This window comes from Haliotis asinina, chromosome 7 (genome assembly GCF_037392515.1).
Source record: "Haliotis asinina isolate JCU_RB_2024 chromosome 7, JCU_Hal_asi_v2, whole genome shotgun sequence".
NCBI classification, from domain to species: domain Eukaryota; kingdom Metazoa; phylum Mollusca; class Gastropoda; order Lepetellida; family Haliotidae; genus Haliotis; species Haliotis asinina.
This window is the reverse complement of record NC_090286.1, coordinates 32,271,711-32,292,843: the sequence shown is the minus strand read 5'-3', so window position 1 is coordinate 32,292,843 and position 21,133 is coordinate 32,271,711. Positions and strand designations below refer to the sequence as shown.

The window sequence follows — 21,133 nt, the reverse complement described above, 5'->3', positions numbered from 1 at the left end:
CCGGATGTCTAGGTCACTAACTTATTAAAGACAATTCGTAAACACAAGTCATCATTTAAATATTTACAATATCTTTGTGACGTAACCTGCATCATTATTGTGTGAGAAAATACTGCTGTCTGAAAACCTACCATCCGACGATATGTACATGTATTGTTTGAGTTTAAGAATTGATGATTTAGAACATAATAACAAAATTATTCTACTTAAAATCACTGACCTTACTTTATAAAGTTTCATGACATAAACAGTCACTGTCCTTGTAGTCATCAGAGTCACTGCTTCAAGCATTCCTCATCATACAGTTTCCCAACCTAATACAGCCCTTTTAAGGTGCGAGTGTTCTGATTTCATTACTGGTTGCAATCTGCAAAGCCTTGGTTATTTCTGCATGCTTCGGGAAAACTGGAACCTCTTGTCCTCTGTGATGCGCAAACGATTCTTCTAGACAACCTAGTGATATAAAGGTGGATCAGTGTCTATCACTCTCGTTGACAACGGACAAGCTGGCCATTAAATGTCTCCTAAGTCACATCAACATAAATTATTGGCAGAGGAGGGACATTTGTGACCCCACTTTATATTGACAGTTTCTGATCTTCAGTTAAACATGAAATACTGAATCTACCCTTCGCATATTGATCAACCATGGCGGCTGCCATATTGGATCTAAGTCGATGTGACATGTCTTCTAACTGGATAGAAAGAAGGGAGATAATTCATGTTGCGAGTTGGTGCAAGGGGATTTTAGGAGAACTGTATGGTCCTATAAGAACAGAGGTTACGTGGGAAGATGTGAGGTAAACGTGTGAAAATAGGACTTGAGTAACCTCTGTGGGAAGAGAATGGCAGTTTCCCAGCAGAAGTCTGACTTATGAACAACAGGATATTAACCTATGGATATATAAGGTGGCACAAAGATGAGGCTGTTTCTTGCCATTATAGGTTGCACTAGTGCAAGATCTAAATGATTAAATCAAGTCCTGAGTAAATATGGTTGGTTGGTTAGTTGTTGAACGCCACACTCAGCAATTTTACAGTCATATATCAGAGGTCTGTAAATAACTGAGTTTAGACCAGACAATCCAATGATCAACAGATGAGGGTTGGATATGCAACATATTCTGGTTTTCCAAAGATAACTGCATTCCCATTTCTCCAGAGGAGTGTGAGTGAGTGAGTGAGTGAGTGAGTGAGTGAGTGAGTGAGTGATTGATATAGTCTTACGCTGCTTTTAGCAATGTTCCAGCAATATCATGGCTGGGGACTCCAGAATGGGCTGTTAAAATGCCCATTGTTTTTATAACCCTTTAATCAGTAGTTCAGTGATACTAAGCCTGTCAGCTGATGAAATAATTCAGGTATGGTATGTTTTTATCCACATCAAGAGTATGGCACCAAGAAAGACAAACCGGTCAATTGCACAATGTGAACCAATGAGCATAGGTTTCTAAAATGCCAAAATAAGTATCTCTGCCATGTGAATTGAGCAACTGTGGCCATTCATTCCTTCTGAAGTATTTTACACAAGAGGTGGAACATCAGGGTCATCAACAAAGTCATCCGAGTTTGGGGGCACCGGAATGTCTCTTCTGTTACTGTAGCCTAGGGGAGGAACTGTTTTCTCTGGCTTGTCCTTCACAATGTTCCCAATATCAACACACTTCTTGGCAGCTTCATCCACCTCTAATAGAACAGGACCTGATCTGTCAAAGACAAAGCATCTTTCAAGTCATACTATTTATCACTGTCATGGCAAAATGTGAAGGCAGGATTAGGGTAATTTCTTTCTGTCAAGCAGCGTCAAAGACAGAAAACTCTGACGCTGAAGAGCAGGACTTCAACCTCCTAAATATTTTTTCCCCAGGTTAAGACGAATCTCAAGATTGATTGATTTGCATATAAATCTGTGGATTTTAGTGCATTTGTGGAAAATTGCCATCCCTGCTAATGATGAGCACCAGGCAAGGTAACAAGTACAATCTTTTAAATCATCTGGTATGAAGTGACCAGGGAGTCATGCACCAGCCTTCCCCTCTCCGAACAAAAGCTATCAACAAGACCCCTTAGAACTATAACAAAAATTTGTCCTGTTGCCTCAGAAATTCAGCTTGGGTCACAGTCTAAAACATTAATTTGGGTTGTTCAAATATAACCAACAAATTCAAATAACATGACTATAGAGATATCTCACAACGGGAGTGAGTCAGTTTAGTTTTTCTCTGTACTGAGCAATACTCCTGCTATATGACAGTGGTCTGAAAATAATTGAGTTTGGACCAGACAATCCAGTGACCAACAGCATGAGCATAACTCTACACAACTGGGATACAATGACAACTGTCAACCAAGTCAGCGAATCTGAATACCCAATTCTGTTAATCGCAACAAGATACAAACAATAAAAAAGAAAACATACCATTCAGTCAATGGATCAGTAAACATTTAAGTTTCATTTTCACTGGGAGTCTACAAAATGGACTTACTGTTGTTTTCTGTCTTTTAATTGTGGATCAGGACAATTTTCCTTATTACTTGTCCTCTTGGGTTTGTTGGCTGTGATGATCTGTTTGGTCTGTAATAAGGAAAGATGAATAAAACAGAAATACATTCATGTTTGCTCTCAGTGGACATATTTATCTGAGATAGCAACAACATACCCCTGGGTAAGCACACACACTGTCTTATTTCATGTAACAAGAGTCTGTCTATCTGCAATAACGCTTCACCACTCACTGCATATGATTTATTTGTTTTTAGTTTTTCTCATATAAGGTTCTTCCCATAAAATCTCCACATCATTAAATTCAACAGAGTTCTCTCCCTTCCATGTACAGATAAAATCAAATTAATATGAATTTCATATTTCACATTCTCTTCCCACAGAGGTTATTTGTCCTATCTTCCTACAAACCTCTGTTCTAATACGGCTCTTTCATGGTGCGAGTGCTCAAGATTTGTGATTGGTTGCCATCTGATTTAGTTGTGCAATCAGTGATGTTCTTTCAAAAGTAATCACTCATAAGGCCTCGGTAATTTCCGTATACATCGGGAAAACTAGAACCTCTTCCCCAACACGAGGCAGCAATGTTTCTTCTAGACAGAGCACATCCGTGAAATGGCGATTCAATGGCGTCTCGGTCGTCCTCGTTAACAACAGACAAGCTAACCATTAAACTTGTGTGTCACATCAACACAAGTCGCCAACTTGCTTAGGTTAGTCAAGCTGGATGTAAGTCGTCTTGTCATGCGTTCTGATTGGATAGAAATACGGGAGGTAATTCAAGATGCGATTATTTGCCGATAGGGGATCTTATGAGAACCAGCAAATATGGTCGTGTAAGAACAGAGGCTCGTAGGAAGATATGACAAATAATCTCTGTGGGAAGAGAATGCATATTTCAGTGAATATAAACATCTTATTAGAAGAAATGCATTAGGCCACACTTGGTGAACACAGATTTCACTATAATCATGTTAACACTGTTTGAACATAAAAACAGACACAGAATCTTTGTTCACTTTTAATTCACACAACAATGTTAGTTTAGTTTTACACTGCACTCAGCAATATTCCAGCCATATGGGTGCTTTCTGTGAATAATCGAGTTTGGACTAGATAATCGAGTGATCAACATTGATCTACGCAATTGTGATACGATGGAATGCATGAACAAAGCCAGAGAGCCTGACCACCAAATCTCATTAGTCGCCTCTTACAAGTAGCATGGGTTACTGAAGACCAATTTTAACCCACATTTACACGGGTTCATACAACAATGAAAATGTAGGTAAAAATTCTTTGTTTATCATTCATACAAGAACATTTTAATTAATTAGTTTTTAAGCAAGAAAAGACAAATTTAGTTCTTATTCAGTTGGAAGAATAAACAAAAACCCAAACAATCAACACTAAAAGCAAACAGCTGCTTTGAGTAGAAAAATACAAATGACATCTGTCAACACATGACACGTGACAATATCATTCATTCCCTGAAAAGCTTCACAATTCAAATAACATATAAACATACTGTTCAAGGGTAATGTCCACATAAAATCATGAATACAGATATTAATGTATTCTTGTAGGTGAAACAAACCTTTGGCATTTTGACTACGAGGTGGCCAGTGATCTGTGACCGCTGGGCAGTGCTCGAGTCTGGGTTCACATCCTCACTTAGGCACAACTGTAAGACCTGGAAACAGACACAACTGTATGATGTGAAAACAGACACAATTGTATGATGTGAAAACAGACACTGTATTGTTGTGCAGTGGAAACAAATGTTGTGCAGAGCTGTCTAACAAATGTAATTGAACAACTAATCAACTAAAACTGAAAACTTACCTTTGGCATAAACATGGAACTAAATATGACAAGTCTTATGAGTGAGAAAACTGGATGATTTATAAGATACTAAACATGATTATAATAACCTAGGGGAATAAAACGAACTAGTAACACAAACCCCTAAATACCGCTAATTGTCTAATCTTTAAACATGCTAATGCAAGTTCAACAACTTAACACCACAATAGCCAACTGAACCTAATAATCTAACAATGAATTCGTTTCTAATCTAAATGCCTAAACATGAATGCGAACATACAGCATCAATGAACAAATAGCAATGAATGATGAAAAATGGTCCGTGTATCGTTGGCCCTCCGAAGCTACCTTGCATTTCATCAAATTCATGTGTAGTCATACCCCTCTACAGGTGTATTCATGCGATATGACCATTTTGCACCAAGTGTGTTTGGACAAGCAGTTTTAAGTGAAAAACCCAAAATGTCCTGAAAAACATGCTTGATGTGAAACCAGACATAACGTCAGGATATGGTATCAGACACAACCAGATGATGTGAAAACCAGACATAATGTCAGGATATGGAATCAGACACAACCGAATGATGTGAAAACAGACGTAACATCAGGATATGGAAGCAGACACAACGAGATGATGTGAAAACCAGACATAACGTCAGGATATGGAAGCAGACACAACCGGATGATGTGAAAACAGTCATAACGTCAGGATATGGAAGCAGACACAACCGGACGATGTGAAAACCAGACATAACGTCAGGATATGGAAGCAGACATAAATGTAAGATGAACCATTTCTCATTATGGTCAGTAATATGCTATCATGATGATGCTTTTATATCTTCCACAATGGTAAATTACTTCAGGTTTTCTTCCCTATTAGCCTGAGACATCCTGACATAACACTGTTTTCAGTGGAATTAAACCATCTCACTCACTAACTCTCAAGCTCTGTATGATAAGCAACACCCACCTTTCCTTTCATCAAGACTCGGACATAGTTTGTCTGCACATCACAGTCCAGCAGGGAGGTGTCCATATGTCTGGAACAACAAGAGGAACAATGAGACTGTATATGTACAGTTTATGTGCTAGTGTTCAACACTGTGTAACAATGTTCCATGGGTATAACTGACTGAGTGAGTGAGTTTAGTTTTAATCCTCTCAATGCTACTGTCAAACCCATTTGACAGGCATGCACGATAATAATGTCTCCAAAAAGAACTTGCAATAATTATACCAGTCAGATTTACGTGCAATTTGAATTATGTATGGAATGCACTAATTGCTTTCCAAATATATAATCTTCAATAAGTTTATATACCATAAAATGAAACGCCTGCGAAATAAGAATGTGATCACCAAAGCACTCAGCAATATTCCAGCTATATGGGCGTTCAGTAAATAATAGAGTCTGGACAAGACAATCCAGGGATCAACAGCATGAGCATCAATTTATACTGTCAACCAAGTCATGGAGTCTAATTACTGTCAACCAAGTCATGGAGTCTAATCACTCCATCCCCTTAAGTCGCCTTTTACGACAAACATGGGTTAATGAAGGTCAATTCCAACCCAGATCTTCATGGGTCTCCAAGTGCATAACCCGAGAAGATTTGTGTTGGAACACAGGCTTGTTGTAAGAGGTTGTGTTGGATCCAAAACAGGCTTGTTGTAAGAGGTTGTGTTGGATCCAAAACAGGCTTGTCGTAAGAGGCTGTGTTGGAACACAAGCTTGTCGTAAGAGGCTGTGTTGGAACACAAGCTTGTCGTAAGAGGCTGTGTTGGAACACAGGCTTGTCGTAAGAGGCTGTGTTGGAACACAGGCTTGTCATAAGAGGCTGTGTTGGAACACAGCTTGTCGAAAGAGGCTGTGTTGGAACACAGACTTTTTGTAAAAGGCTGTGTTGGAACACAGCTTGTCGTAAGAGGCTGTGTTGGAACACAGGCTTGTCGTAAGAGGCTGTGTTGGAACACAGCTTGTCGAAAGAGGCTGTGTTGGAACACAGGCTTTTTGTAAAAGGCTGTGTTGGAACACAGCTTGTCATAAGAGGCTGTGTTGGAACACAGGCTTGTAGGCTTGTCGTAAGAGGCTGTGTTGGAACACAGGCTTGACGTAAGAGGCTGTGTTGGATCCAGCACAGGCTTGTCGTAAGAGGCTGTTCCTGCAAAAGTTTACTGTTACTGTATCCTTGGAAAACTTCACTCCGAAATTCAAAACAGGATGCTAGTTTGTTACGTAACTTTTTTTTGTTTTGGAGACAAATGTTATGAAACTTTTTTTCCAATATTGGTCTGATGTTTTCATTACATTCAGCTTTCAAATGAATGTTTGATCATGGAACCGATTTTGAGTTAGACTGTGATTCACCGATATCATTTTGATCCAAACAGACTACACAAGAAGTTACCATAAGGAGAGGTCATTTTTACCCGTGATACTCAGTTTAAGAACTTTACCATTTACCGTGAGATTAATATTATCATCTTTATTCCCACAGCCACTGCCTTTGTATCATACTGACTTTCAAGTTGAAATGCCACAATGATACCTTTGTATCAATAAAATCAATTTCACTCTATCGACCAGTCCACTGACCTTGACCATCTGATCTACTAGTATTCAGTCACCTGGGTCAACAGGGTAGCCTAGTGGTTGTAGCATTCGTTTGTCACACTGAAAACACGGTTCGATTCCCCACAAGGGTATAACGTGTGAAGGCCATATCTGGTGTCCCCACCGTGATATTGCTGGAATATTGCTAAAATCAGCGTGAAAACCAAAGTCAAAAGCTCATTCAGTCACTTCGTACATGACACCCTATAACAATGAATATGCCCCCCTCATGCTGACTCACTTGAAACAGGCCACATCAAGCACCATCATGTTTCCTTCTTCATCGTCTGTTAATGTGAAATCCACGCTGAAACATAAATGTAAAACAATAATATATTTTCTTTCAGTTTATGTCTTCTTTAATGCACTGATATGGTCTCAGCTATCAAAGGAAATATCTTTTCATCCCATATCAAGGAGTCTGGAAAATGACCAACTTACCCTGGTTCATTAACATTGTATGGGCGACCATCAGGAGCGAACAGAGCTCGAGGCTTTTTTTCTTCTTTTTTATTTCTGAAAGGACAAAAACACCACAACTATACACAAAACATATCATTGCTGACTGATGAATATAGAGCCAACATTCACAATAAGAAAGCTGGAGGAAATCGTGATGAAATTATAGAAACAGTAATAAAGTTTATATCCATAAATTTGTCAGCATTGTAACCCAATAATGTAAAATAATAATCACAGCTGGAATATGAACCCTTGACCTTACTAATAATATCTTTCAGTATTTTTTGTACTGAGATACAGTTATATACACATAAAAAACAAACCACAGCAAAAGAAAACTTTTTGTGTGTATATGAAACATTAACTGTACATGTACAGTGAGTGAGCTGAGTTTTATGCTGCTTTTAGCAATATTCCAGCAATATCACAGCAGGGAACACCAAAAAAGGGCAAAACATATTGTATCCATGTAGGTAATCGAACCTGGTCTTGGCATGAGGAACGAATGTTTTAACCACAAGGCTATACCACTGTCTCATAAATCAAATGTTGCAGTATAACAGTATTGAGATACATATACATGTATCTCATGTTTGTATTATTATTCTCATCTGTCCTTACTTTTCCTCGTCCCTCCTTCTGACTTCCTGCATGTGATCATGGACTTCTCGCCGTGACTCTGGTGTGAAGGGAACTTTCTCATCCCAAAACCTGAAATATTTCATCAAGTATTTTTCAAACTTTTTTGATTCACTCAAACAGAATTCCAGGGTTGTAGGTTTGAGATTTCAGAAAAGGTACTTGCAAAAAAGAAAATAGTAATCTTTAGTCAAAAAGATCTGCTTGTGTGCTCACTACTATCTCCCAATACACTTAATGAGATTTGAACAGGATATGATGACTTAGCTCTCACAGGCCCCCCTAAGTAATTGAAGGAATTACAGCACATTTGAAGGAATTGCATCTCAAATGTAAACAAACGCAGCCCACTCGCGAAACAATTGCAGCGATATCGGTAGTTTAGCGGTAATAACAGAAACACATCGGCCCTATCAGAAGCAATGTCGGTAATACTGGAAACACGCTCGGCCATCTTCGGAGATTTTTTGGTCGCGAGCGGAAACTCACACAGCAAAACATGGCGTCGTTGGAAGAAACACCCGTCTCGGTGAGTTGTGTTTTTAGTTCCTATTATTACATTTTTATACTTATCCATCTTTGACCACCCGTGTTGAATGCGTTTAGGTATGAGGTGTTGTCGGGACAATAGCTTATGATTTTAGGAAAAGATTGTCACTGCAGAACAGTGTCACAAGTCATGCCCCTGGAGATTGTTTACATCTGAACATCGAAGTCGTGCCGGTTCCTTCAATTACTTAGGGGGGCCTGTCTCAGGCCATCGATATAACTCACAGATAGCGATAATTGTTCACAACATATGGAATAATTATTGAGCCCAAATGCCAAAATGAGTCCAAAAGAAATCAAGATATTTCACATAACTGTTAAGTGTTGATACATATATTTACAGATTACAAAAAAACCAGCGTCTTGAGCATACTTTTGAAACAGCCTTTGATTATGAACATAAACTTGTACATTATCTGTACAAAATAAAAAATCATCTCAGTAGCTTAAGAATGAAATTATCAATGTTATTTCCAATTATCAATCTTATTAGGGAGGGAGTAAGTTTAGTTTTATGCCGCTTTTAGCAATATTCCAGCAATATCATGGTAGGGAACACCAGGGCCCTCATTCTCGAAACATTCATAGCCCTAAGAATTCTTAACATTGATCGTAGCCAATGTGTTAAGAATGGGCTTAAGAAGTTCGTAGGGCTATTAACGTTTCAAGAATAGCTAACTAGAAGTGGGCCTCACACATTGTAACCCTTTTTGGAATCGAACTCAGGTCTTTGGCATGATGAGCAAAAGCTTAAACCACTAGGCTACCCCACCATGGACCCACTGATCTCAAGCCCTATGTAGGTGCATCTGACAACAGGGTACCTTATGAACCAGAACCACTGAGGCCATTTTGTTAACCATTACAAATAATCATATATACCGATATGCATTACAAGCAGAATCATGGATGACTGACAAATGAAACATACAATTTTATTCTAAGGGTCAAATTAGGGATTGAAGCTGTCTTTTGTAATACATGTATATGATACTGTTTCTCAGGACAGGGCCTCCTTTCACGCAGCAACCTTTGCTAAGGTTAACCATAACTCCCATACTTTAACATTGCACTAAGGTTACCTTAGTGACCTTAGGAGTCCCAGGTCTCTATTCAGCAACTTACTCTTTCTCAGCGTCAAGATTAAAATCATCTCCTTTATTGTTGCCTTCTTTCTTGTCCCTGAAAAACACAGAACCTTATTTAAAACTGAACATAAATTATATTTCCTCCTTAGGTTACCTGAAAAAAAGTGAAATATTTCTCAGGCATTGGCACGTCACTTTTATTTTTGTGTGTAACAATTTTTTTATAGATATTTGAAAAAGTAATTTTGACTTGGACGTGTGCCAATCATCCATTTAGTCACCATAAGAATGAATGTTGGTAAGAATGGGTGTGACTGAATCTACAACTCATTAACACTTGCGAAACTTCCAAAGCTGTATTTCTGAGAAAAATATGTTCCTCCCTTTTAACTTTTTTTCTATCAAAATGTTTTTTTTAAAAGTCCTTGAAGTCCTACCACCCTCATCACGATGCCCAAGAAACATTTAATTTATTTTATGCAACCTTATGGTTTGTAGATTGCCTTCTTCAGACATGATTGCCATGAACATAGAACACTTTAGTTCTCTCATACAACTAGCAAAGAACATCTAAGACCTCTCCAGTAACAAACATTATAGAACATTCTCAATATCGCCTACCGCTAACATAGTTCTCTCATACAACTATCACCGAGCATTTTTATCCTCTCCTACAACGAGCAAAGAACACTTTAGTGCTGTTCTACCACATACAAACAGGAGTCATCAAAAGATGTCACACATCAAAAGATGACATTATCCCCCCTAACAAATTTGAAAAAAAAAAAAATCATTATCTTTAACCCAAATCTGCAAACGGCGAAAGGCACCAAATCAAAATCTCTGTGATATATCTGCCAGACCTTGTAGAAGGATATTGAATGGCTTTTGTGATAATTCTTCAGACACGATGCCCACCCCTCCCATTTGAGGGAAAACTTTTCCATGGAAACCATGAATAATATAGATCACAAATATCTGTAAATAGCAAAAGGCACAACTTAAGTTTTTGTGTAATATATCTACCAATGTTTGTTGAAAATATTGAAAGATTTTTGAGCTCCAGAAACAAAATGATTATTGACAGGAGGGCATATGATGCATCGACTATATCCCCATGCATCACATGCTGAAAGGATAAAAACACCAGAAATTGGCTTCACACATTGTACCCATGTGGGGACTTGAACCTGGGTCTTTGGCATGAGGAGCGAACACTTTAACCATTACACTGGGCATTATCCCAACACAACAGGTATTGCCACCTACAATCTACACTGTGTGTATGAGTGAGTGAGAGAGTATGGTCATACACATAAAGCGTTTGTTTGTATCACTGACCACAGTATGTGTTGGGAGTAATGGCTACATAATCAACAATAGGGCTTACCCTTCATTGATGTCTGTGTACCAGCGTCCATCAAAGCCTGGGTTCTCCTCGCCTTTCTTTTTCCTTTCAGCATCCTCCTTCTGCTTCACCTGAACAAGAAGTCAACTAAAAATATTTAAGTGTGTCCCTTCCCTATCTTGCCACTGTGCCCATTTTGATCATAAACAAAAATTCTGACAGCAACCAAACACAAACCAGAACACTAGTAGTATGAAAGGGTCATATTAAAGCAGAGTTATGTGGGAAGACACGACAGGAGTAACTTCTGTGGTAAGAGAATAGGACCTTTAAAGGACAATGCATTTGTTATGCAATGTTTATGAGTTACCCAACCAGATGAAATGGATGCTTTATGGACATCCTGGTGGACAAATGCAGTTTTATTGGTGATACTCACATATTTTTCCATACAGTTTACTTCCTTAACAGTATGTGGACATTTGAAAAGTTTATGATTTCTATACCACTTAATTGTAAACAATGCTGGATACATGTGTTTTTACCCTGGTAAACTTACCCTTTTCTTCCTATGCTGTTTTTCTTGGTCCAAGATCTTGGGTCTGATGACATTCAACTCCTGAAACAAAATACAATTTGTCACTATCTGCTCCTCTCTGTAACCTCCATGAAGACTCCTCCCCCTACATTTGTGACCTCTTGCTGCTTTCCATAACCATCGAGAAGACTTGTCCCCCTACATTTGTGACCTCTTGCTGCTTTCCATAACCATCGAGAAGACTTGTCTCCCTCCATTTGTGACCTCTTGCTGCTTTCCATAACCATCGAGAAGACTTGTCTCCCTCCATTTGTTACCTCTTGCTGCTTTCCATAACCATCGAGAAGACTTGTCTCCCTCCATTTGTGACCTCTTGCTGCTTTCCATAACCATCGAGAAGACTTGTCTCCCTCCATTTGTGACCTCTTGCTGCTTTCCATAACCATCGAGAAGACTTGTCTCCCTCCATTTGTGACCTCTTACTACTTTCCATAACCATCGAGAAGACTTTTCTCCCTCCATTTGTGACCTCTTGCTGCTTTCCATAACCATCGAGAAGACTTGTCTCCCTCCATTTGTGACCTCTTGCTGCTTTCCATAACCATCGAGAAGACTTGTCTCCCTCCATTTGTGACCTCTTGCTGCTTTCCATAACCATCGAGAAGACTTGTCTCCCTCCATTTGTGACCTCTTGCTGCTTTCCATAACCATCGAGAAGACTTTTCTCCCTCCATTTGTGACCTCTTGCTGCTTTCCATAACCATCGAGAAGACTCCTCCCCCTACATTTGTGACCTCTTGCTGCTTTCCATAACCATCGAGAAGACTTGTCTCCCTCCATTTGTGACCTCTTGCTGCTTTCCATAACCATCGAGAAGACTTGTCTCCCTCCATTTGTGACCTCTTGCTGCTTTCCATAACCATCGAGAAGACTTGTCTCCCTCCATTTGTGACCTCTTGCTGCTTTCCATAACCATCGAGAAGACTTGTCTCCCTCCATTTGTGACCTCTTGCTGCTTTCCATAACCATCGAGAAGACTTGTCTCCCTCCATTTGTGACCTCTTGCTGCTTTCCATAACCATCGAGAAGACTTGTCTCCCTCCATTTGTGACCTCTTGCTGCTTTCCATAACCATCGAGAAGACTTGTCTCCCTCCATTTGTGACCTCTTGCTGCTTTCCATAACCATCGAGAAGACTTTTCTCCCTCCATTTGTGACCTCTTGCTGCTTTCCATAACCATCGAGAAGACTTTTCTCCCTCCATTTGTGACCTCTTGCTGCTTTCCATAACCATCGAGAAGACTCCTCCCCCTACATTTGTGACCTCTTGCTGCTTTCCATAACCATCGAGAAGACTTGTCTCCCTCCATTTGTGACCTCTTGCTGCTTTCCATAACCATCGAGAAGACTTGTCTCCCTCCATTTGTGACCTCTTGCTGCTTTCCATAACCATCGAGAAGACTTGTCTCCCTCCATTTGTGACCTCTTGCTGCTTTCCATAACCATCGAGAAGACTTGTCTCCCTCCATTTGTGACCTCTTGCTGCTTTCCATAACCATCGAGAAGACTTGTCTCCCTCCATTTGTGACCTCTTGCTGCTTTCCATAACCATCGAGAAGACTTGTCTCCCTCCATTTGTGACCTCTTGCTGCTTTCCATAACCATCGAGAAGACTTGTCTCCCTCCATTTGTGACCTCTTACTGCTTTCCATAACCATCGAGAAGACTTGTCTCCCTACATTTGTGACCTCTTACTACTTTCCATAACCATCGAGAAGACTTGTCTCCCTCCATTTGTGACCTCTTGCTGCTTTCCATAACCATCGAGAAGACTTGTCTCCCTCCATTTGTGACCTCTTGCTGCTTTCCATAACCATCGAGAAGACTTGTCTCCCTCCATTTGTGACCTCTTACTACTTTCCATAACCATCGAGAAGACTTGTCTCCCTACATTTGTGACCTCTTACTACTTTGCATAACCATCAAGAAGACTCTTCCCCCTACATTTGTGACCTCTTGCTACTTTCCATAACCATCGAGAAGACTTGTCTCCCTCCATTTGTGACCTCTTACTACTTTGCATAACCATCAAGAAGACTCTTCCCCCTACATTTGTGACCTCTTGCTACTTTCCATAACCTCCAAGAAGACTCTTCCCTCTGTTGATGCTTGTTATGTGCCAAATAATGACAAGCCAATCAGAACATGTGTACTGATTGCAGTGCTTTGATAAAAATAATCCAATGTACTCAAAACATGTATGGTATGGCATGTCATTGTTTAAATGATGTAAACTATATATCGTCATATTGAAAGACCAACACACCTAGCTAACAGAACTGTATTGCCTCAGGTGCAGCTTCAGTAAGCATAACGCCTTGGATGGTGAGAGATATGCATGTGTGTTTGTTTACATGACAGCTCTTATGAGGTCAAACTGATATTTCTGACAAACATGTGGGCTTGCTTTGGAGATTGTATATGCGCTTCCCAACATTGTCAGGAAATGTAGTAATGAATCACTATGAGTTGTAAAACAATAATACTATATCTGTACGTAACTAATCAACGTTAAGCACAATATATTTCACATCTCTGAGGATGTTTTTATTTGAGTGAGTGAGACAGTAAGTTTAATTTTACGCTGCTTTTAGCAATATTCTTGCAAAATCATGGCGGAACACCAGATTAATTTAGCTTCACTCCTTTTTTTATCAGCATATTCACTTAAAATTCCACTGCAATTTTAGTTTCAGAAATATTTGAAAGTGTTATTTTGAGTATCTTCTTTACGATTTAATGTAGATGAGATAAAAGGATTATTTTATTTGCATATTCAATAAAACTAATCCTGTTTGTCATTCTTAAACTCTGTTCAGAAATATACATTTTGAAATATAAGGTGAACACACATACAATGTATGAGAGCTTTGGTGACACTGACCAGAGCTATCGTTCATGTTCAAAGTAGTAATGGTGTTCGTGCACCAATATGAAATCCCTAGAGGAGAGTATGAGTTGCTATTCAGCTTGTCCCAGAAAAATAACAGAGGTTGGTTTCCAATACATACCCTTTGAATTTCAAAGGACAAGCAAAGGATGTTTTTTGCAAGTAAACTAAACTCAGAAACTTAAAAATGTTTGCAATAACCACATTGCTTTTAATCCTTAGATACTTTGTGCATCCTTCTCTCATTCTTACTTTTGATCCTTACAAAATGTAGATTGACTGAAAGAGACGGAAAGCCATTTTTGTGTTAAGATGGGACACATCACTTGGTTATCACAGAACTGGCACCAATTCATGCTTCTGGGACTTGCTGAAAGCACTTCACTTTAAATACATGACCTTGTAGGATTTACCTCCCTTTGGGCAAGTATGTCACACTCCGCAATATTCTAGCTATATGGAAGTGGTATGTAAATAATCGAGCCTGAACCAGACAAACGAGTTATCAACAGCATGAGCAATGATCTATGCAGTTGGGATATGACAACATGTGTCAACCAAGACAGCTAAAATGACTGCTTGATCTGTCCTCATACAGATCGTCACAGGCTCACAATAATCATTAACTTCAAAATAACCCAAATTGGGAAGTTAATGGAAACAAAAATAATAACTTCTTTGAAATACTTGGTGAAAACTAGTCATTACCATGTGAATGTTTTTTTTCAATCTTAGCAAGCATAAGTGGTGTCTTCTACCTGTGACAAAACCATTTACGTAATCCTAAGAAATCTACATATGTTTAAAATAGATAAAGGATATGGTCCTGAGTATATTGACTGATTGGTTGGTTGGTTGTGGATGGATGGATGGATGGATGAATGGATGGATGTTTAAAGCTATTCTCAGCAATACTCCATCTGTATGAGGGTGGCCTATAAATAATCAAGTCTGGACAATCTAGTGATCAACAGCATGAGCATTGATCTCCACAACTGGGATACAATGTCAATTGGGTCAGCGAGCCTAACCACCCGATCCTGTTGCCTTGTATGACAAGCATCAGCTGCTGAAAACTAATTAGTTGCCTTGTGTGAGTGAGTGAGTGAGTTTGGTTTTACGCTGCTTTTAGCAATATTCCAGCAATATCATGGCAGGGGACACCAGAAAATGGGCCTCACACATTGTACCCATGTGGGGAATCGAACTCGGGTCTTTGGTGTGACGAGCGAACGCTTTAACCACTAGGCTACCCCACCGCCCCTCCTTGTACGACAAGCATCAGTTGCTGAAGACTAATCCTAACTCATATCTTAAAGGGTTGTGTATATTTTGAAAGAGTGGTGACACAAGATTCCATATTATAAAAAAGATGACTACATCAAACACTGCACTAACTTATATTTTGTGTGTAAGATAACAACTGTGATATTACCTGTACAGCTTTTATTCTTTCTGACTTATCAATCTCTATCCCGTCCAGCCACTGAAACACACAGATCAGACAACAATGAGTCAGCATATTCCATCTATCAATGTTATGTGACAGCAAACGCAACACATTAAAAATTTAATGTTTAATTTCTTGTCTCAACAGCTAACATACCAATGAAAATGTTTGTAGTCTGTGTTACTAATGGATAAAAAAAATGAAAAACAGCCTTCACTCCCTTTGTCCATTTCCAAAATGACAACATTCTTACATCAACGCCGCTCTTTTTTTGGAGTTGAGAGAGTGAGGCCACTTTTAGCAACATTCAGCAATATCATTGAGGAGGGCACCAGAAATGGGCTTCACACATTGTACCCATGGGGAATCGAACATGGGTCACTGGCATCACAGGCGAACACATGAACCACTGGGCTACCCCACACCTAATAAAGCTACATGACTTTCAGTAAGTTATGTCTGTCAGCTCTATGATTTCTTCGTGAAATAAGAAGTTGTGTTTTGTTGCCTCACCTTCAGTTGTGGCAATGTGGCAATCACAAAATCTCTGTAGCCTTCAAACTCAGTGCAGGGGTTGCCGGTGAGGAACCTGTGCAGGGAGATTCAACCTTAAATGTTTCGCACTGGAAACCATTTGTTGAGACAGAATGAGAACGAGCAAACAATGTTAAAAGCTGATTTCAAGAATCTTGCAGAGCAATCAAGCACAGCCCAGACAGTACCTGAACTGATGGTTTGGTGGGTGGGTGGGTGGGTGGGTGGGTGGGTGGGTGGGTGGGTGAGTGAGTGAGTGAGTGAGTGAGTGAGTGAGTGAGTGAGTGAGTGAGTGAGTGAGTGAGTGAGTGAGTGAGTGAGTGAGTGAGTGAGTGGAAACATTAACTGTATAGTGAGTGAGTGAGTGAGTTGGGTTTCACATCACTTTTAGCAATATTTCAGCAGTATCATGGCAGACCAGAAATAGTCTTCATACATTGTAACCAAGTGGGGAACTGAACCAAGGTCTTCAGCTTGATGAGCAAATCATGAACCACAAGGCTACACAACCACCCACAGTAATATAAGACAGTGGAAGGGAAGCATAAGTGTATCTGCATCACATGAGAGCTTCATGAGTTGGGAACTTAAGGTGAGTTGGGGTTTGAACCCCAGATGGGACTCCATCCAGAATTAATACTTTATCTAAACAGTGTGATTATGCTTCTGTCATATCTGTACACACATTAAAATAATCTGTCTATTTACACCATGGAAGAAGCAAACCAAAAACTATCAAGAATGTTTACATGCATTTTTTAATGTGAAGTCCACAAAACCGTCATCTATCACATTATTTGTATAACATTCTGGCCATGATGAGAAATGTGAGCCTCCAGCCAAACGGAATGGCAACATGCAAAAGTAGATACAGCACTGGAAAACCAATACAATAAACATAAATATACTTACAGTTCCCTGAGATTGTAGTTTCCCTTAAGACTCTCAATACTTGTCAGCTCACCAACAAAGTTCACTGTTAGATCTAACTTCTGGAGAGATTCACATCCTGAAACATTACATAAAGATATGGAAACATTTAATAAGATAAGATTGTTAAAATAATTCAATGTTATTGTACTGTTTGACTAGACATTTTTGAGGGTGGAGTTTGATGGGCCTCAACCCTAAATGTAAAGGACAAGAATCTGTACTTAACTGAGAAAGTCCAAATATGACATATGGAACATCAAGATGTCAATACAAGTGATTTGATGACCTCTCATTCTGTACTTGATTAGGGTAGGTTGGTTTGTTGTTTAGCACTGCACTCAGCAATATTCCAGCTATATGGTGGTGGCTTGTAAATAACTGAATCTGGACCAGACAATCCAGTGTTCAACAGCAAGAGCTTGGTCTATCCAAGTGAGATAGTGACAGTAACCTATGTCAACAAAGTCAGCGATTTTGACCACCCAATTCCATTACTGTTGCCTCTAGCGACAAGTCTGGGTTGCTAAGACCAGTTCTTGCCCAGATCTTCACAAAGTGAATACATTCACCCAAATTCAAGACTACAGGACCAGTAACTTTTAAAACCACTGGTCCTTATAGATTCTTACTGGTCCTGCTAAGTAACTCTTAATGTAAAGTTCAAATTTGCACATGTTTGTAGAATTTTACTTTAATATTGACAAGGTACTAAACCTCCCTCCTCATAAGACCTTATTAAATCAGAATCATAATAAGAATTTTCAGAAAACAGCTTTGAATATTTTACCGATTTCAAAAATTTAAAACCGTAGACATATGCTAAAAGTCCATTCACACATTGTCATGTTCACTTGTTTTATTATTCATTCATTTTTTGTATTAGACCCGGGCCAGTGGTATATCATGAATGTTGAGCCTGGATCAGAATGGCTAGAAAAAAGTGTCAAAACTGCCACATACACAAAATCATAAGGGCATTAACAATAGAGTCAAAGCATCTGCAGCCAAAATGTCCTAATGTTACTGCATCCTAATCTTATCAAGTCAATCACTAGAATTTCTCATTTAGAATTGAATATTCATAGTCTGCTACCAAATTACCAGAACATTGCTGTATTGCTGTAGGCAGCTTTAAACAACAAAATTTTAAAACCCAAGCTTCATTAAAAACTTTCTAATATATGCAGAGGGCTGATTCATGAAAAAGTACTTACCTTCTAAATTTTCAATTCTTTCAACATTATTCAAAGCAAGATTAAGGTATTCCAGTTTTTTTAACTTGCTCACATTTTCTGAAAAATAAAAGAAGAGGGACTGACAAGGTATTCAGAGATTAAATACTAATATATTATAACTTCGAGACTGAACTCACAAAGCTAAATTAGAACGAAGAGTGACAGATTATTTCACTCGAGTATATGTATAAGTGCCACAGGAAAATTCCTGCTTGGATAATTCGGTAAGGGAGACTTTAAAAGTATAACAATTAATAAACGTTTCACATCTCTAAAAATACTAGAGTAAAGAATTAAACATCATGGTAGAATACTCTTTGGAAACATCTTTTCAATTGAGAAACACTATTCCATTTGAGAAAACAGCAATATACTCACCTATTGTTGGAATCAAATTGCTCTGCAGATACAAAATCTTTAAGTCTCTACACCATCTATCAATGTGCTCAATTCTGAAAAATGTATAAATATGAAGCTTAAAAATGCCTGAAAGAAATATCTCATGTGCTGCTGCAAATGTATCCTTAGGAACCCGGAGTCCATCGGTTTCTTCTTGTTATTGTCATGAGAGGTGAAGCAAGGAAATATGTGACACGTACAAAAAAAATGTAATCAAAATTTAACATTTTCCCACTTTATCTAAAATCATTGTGTATTTATTGCTTTTGGCTGTGGGAGTCATGCCAGTTTACTCCTACCAGACTGACTGCTTGAAAGTTGTTTAATGCTGCTTGCTTTATGGCTGTGGTCTGTAAATAATAGAGTCTGGACCAGACAATCCAGTGATCAACAGCATGAACATTGTTCTTCACAAATGGGGAATGATGACATATGTCAACCAAGTCAGCAAGAACGACCACCAAATCCTGTTTGTAGTCTCTTACGACAAGCAAGATTTGCTGAAGACCAATTGTGACCCTGATCTTCATGGGTCAAGCTTTTGGAGAGAACAGATTCAATTTCATTGGGAAAGACACCTTGCTGACTTTATAAACACCTGTGAGAAGTGTACAGAAAGCATGTTTCTAGAGTACCAGTTGTCAGACTTCCATTTTTGTGGATGTCTTCGTGGCTGAGAGTTAGGCTGAAATCACGAATAGGACTCAACCCTACTAGTGAGTGAGTGAGTTTAGTTTTACGCCGCACTCAGCAATATTCCAGCTAAATGGCAGCGGTCTGTAAATAATGGAGCCTGGACCAGACAATCCAGTGATCAACAACACGAGCATCGATCTGCGCAATACAATAAGGATGCAATAACATTAGGACATTTTGGCTGCAGATGACGTGTGTCAACCAAGTCAGCGAGCCTGACCACCCGATCCCGTTAGTCGCCTCTTACAACAAGCATAGTCGCCTCTTATGGCAAGCATGGGTTGCTGAAGGCCTATTCTATATTCCACCCCGGAACCTTCACGGGTCGGACTCAACCCTACTAAAGTACTGGAATCTGTACTTTGCTGAGAGTGTAATCCCAAATATAACATGAGTTGCATCTGACATCTTTCTAAATGGAACTGCATATTGTTATGCCAACTTCAGACTAGTATGGAATCTGCTGGACAGGACTGAGTGAGTGAATTTATATTTTATGCCAATTTAGAAATATTCCAGTGAAGTCACAGTGGGGGATACCAGCCACTAGGACTGAAAGGATTCAGTTTGATTCGTCAAAAATCAAATCTGACACCTTAATTTCGATTTCCATTATCACTAGTTTGATTTGATATTTGAAAACCTATTAAAATTATTTCCACACAGCCAGAACATACTTTGTACTCTAACTCGAGCAGTTTCAAAGGATGAAATAAGGCAAAACGTGATTAATCAGGTCGACACCAAGCTAATTATCAAATGAGAATTGTTGTTTATACACATCACAAAGTTGACAGTGGAATTCATGATGGAGTTCACTGAAATCTGATATATTTAATTGTATGACAAATCGAAAAGAAATTGATTTGAGTGTCCAATACCGAAATTCAAAAAGAGGCCTTGGGTGAGCTCTACCAGCCATTGATATTGAAACAGCCTACTTTTCTATATCCTGCTGATGAAGAGAGACCTCCTCTAGAGTTGATATCTCCAGTTCATTGTGTTCTGCTCTCTTGCGAATCAATGTCTCAGTAACTGAAACAAGTAAAGTTGTCACAATGTCAGTCAAATGCAATGATAAATGACAAACACTGACAACTGGCAGAGAGCACACCAGGTTGGAATGCATTTCAACATCATCTTTCATTTTGTACCTTAATTTTCTTTAGTACACACATTTTCTTCTCATTCCAATTTCAACATGATACTATTGTCTGAAAATTCTTTTGATCTTGTTGATGGTATGTGTTATCAAGCTGCAGAATGAATTGCATGGTGTGTGTTGGAGATTTGTTTAATAACCACATGCTCATTTTGCAGAAAAAAAATGAGCTCTGAACTACTACAAAAATATGAAGATCCCGT

At 39.0% G+C, this 21,133-nt stretch overlaps 1 protein-coding gene across 1 annotated transcript; it reads right to left on the bottom strand.

Annotated features, from left to right (window-relative positions):
- Positions 1-234: 234 nt before the first annotated feature.
- On the bottom strand, positions 235-20,915 carry LOC137291954 (dynein axonemal assembly factor 11-like). Its single transcript, XM_067823508.1, has 16 exons — positions 20,710-20,915; positions 19,052-19,125; positions 18,653-18,730; positions 17,418-17,514; positions 16,485-16,560; positions 15,957-16,007; positions 11,593-11,652; positions 11,076-11,164; positions 9,723-9,779; positions 8,031-8,120; positions 7,389-7,463; positions 7,189-7,254; positions 5,304-5,373; positions 4,101-4,196; positions 2,487-2,575; positions 235-1,706 (listed from the first exon to the last, which is right to left on the bottom strand). Exons 1-16 carry the CDS (start codon positions 20,913-20,915, stop codon positions 1,523-1,525), a joined length of 1,458 nt encoding a protein of 485 aa, XP_067679609.1. The 3' UTR covers positions 235-1,522.
- Between the last annotated feature and the right edge of the window lie 218 nt (positions 20,916-21,133).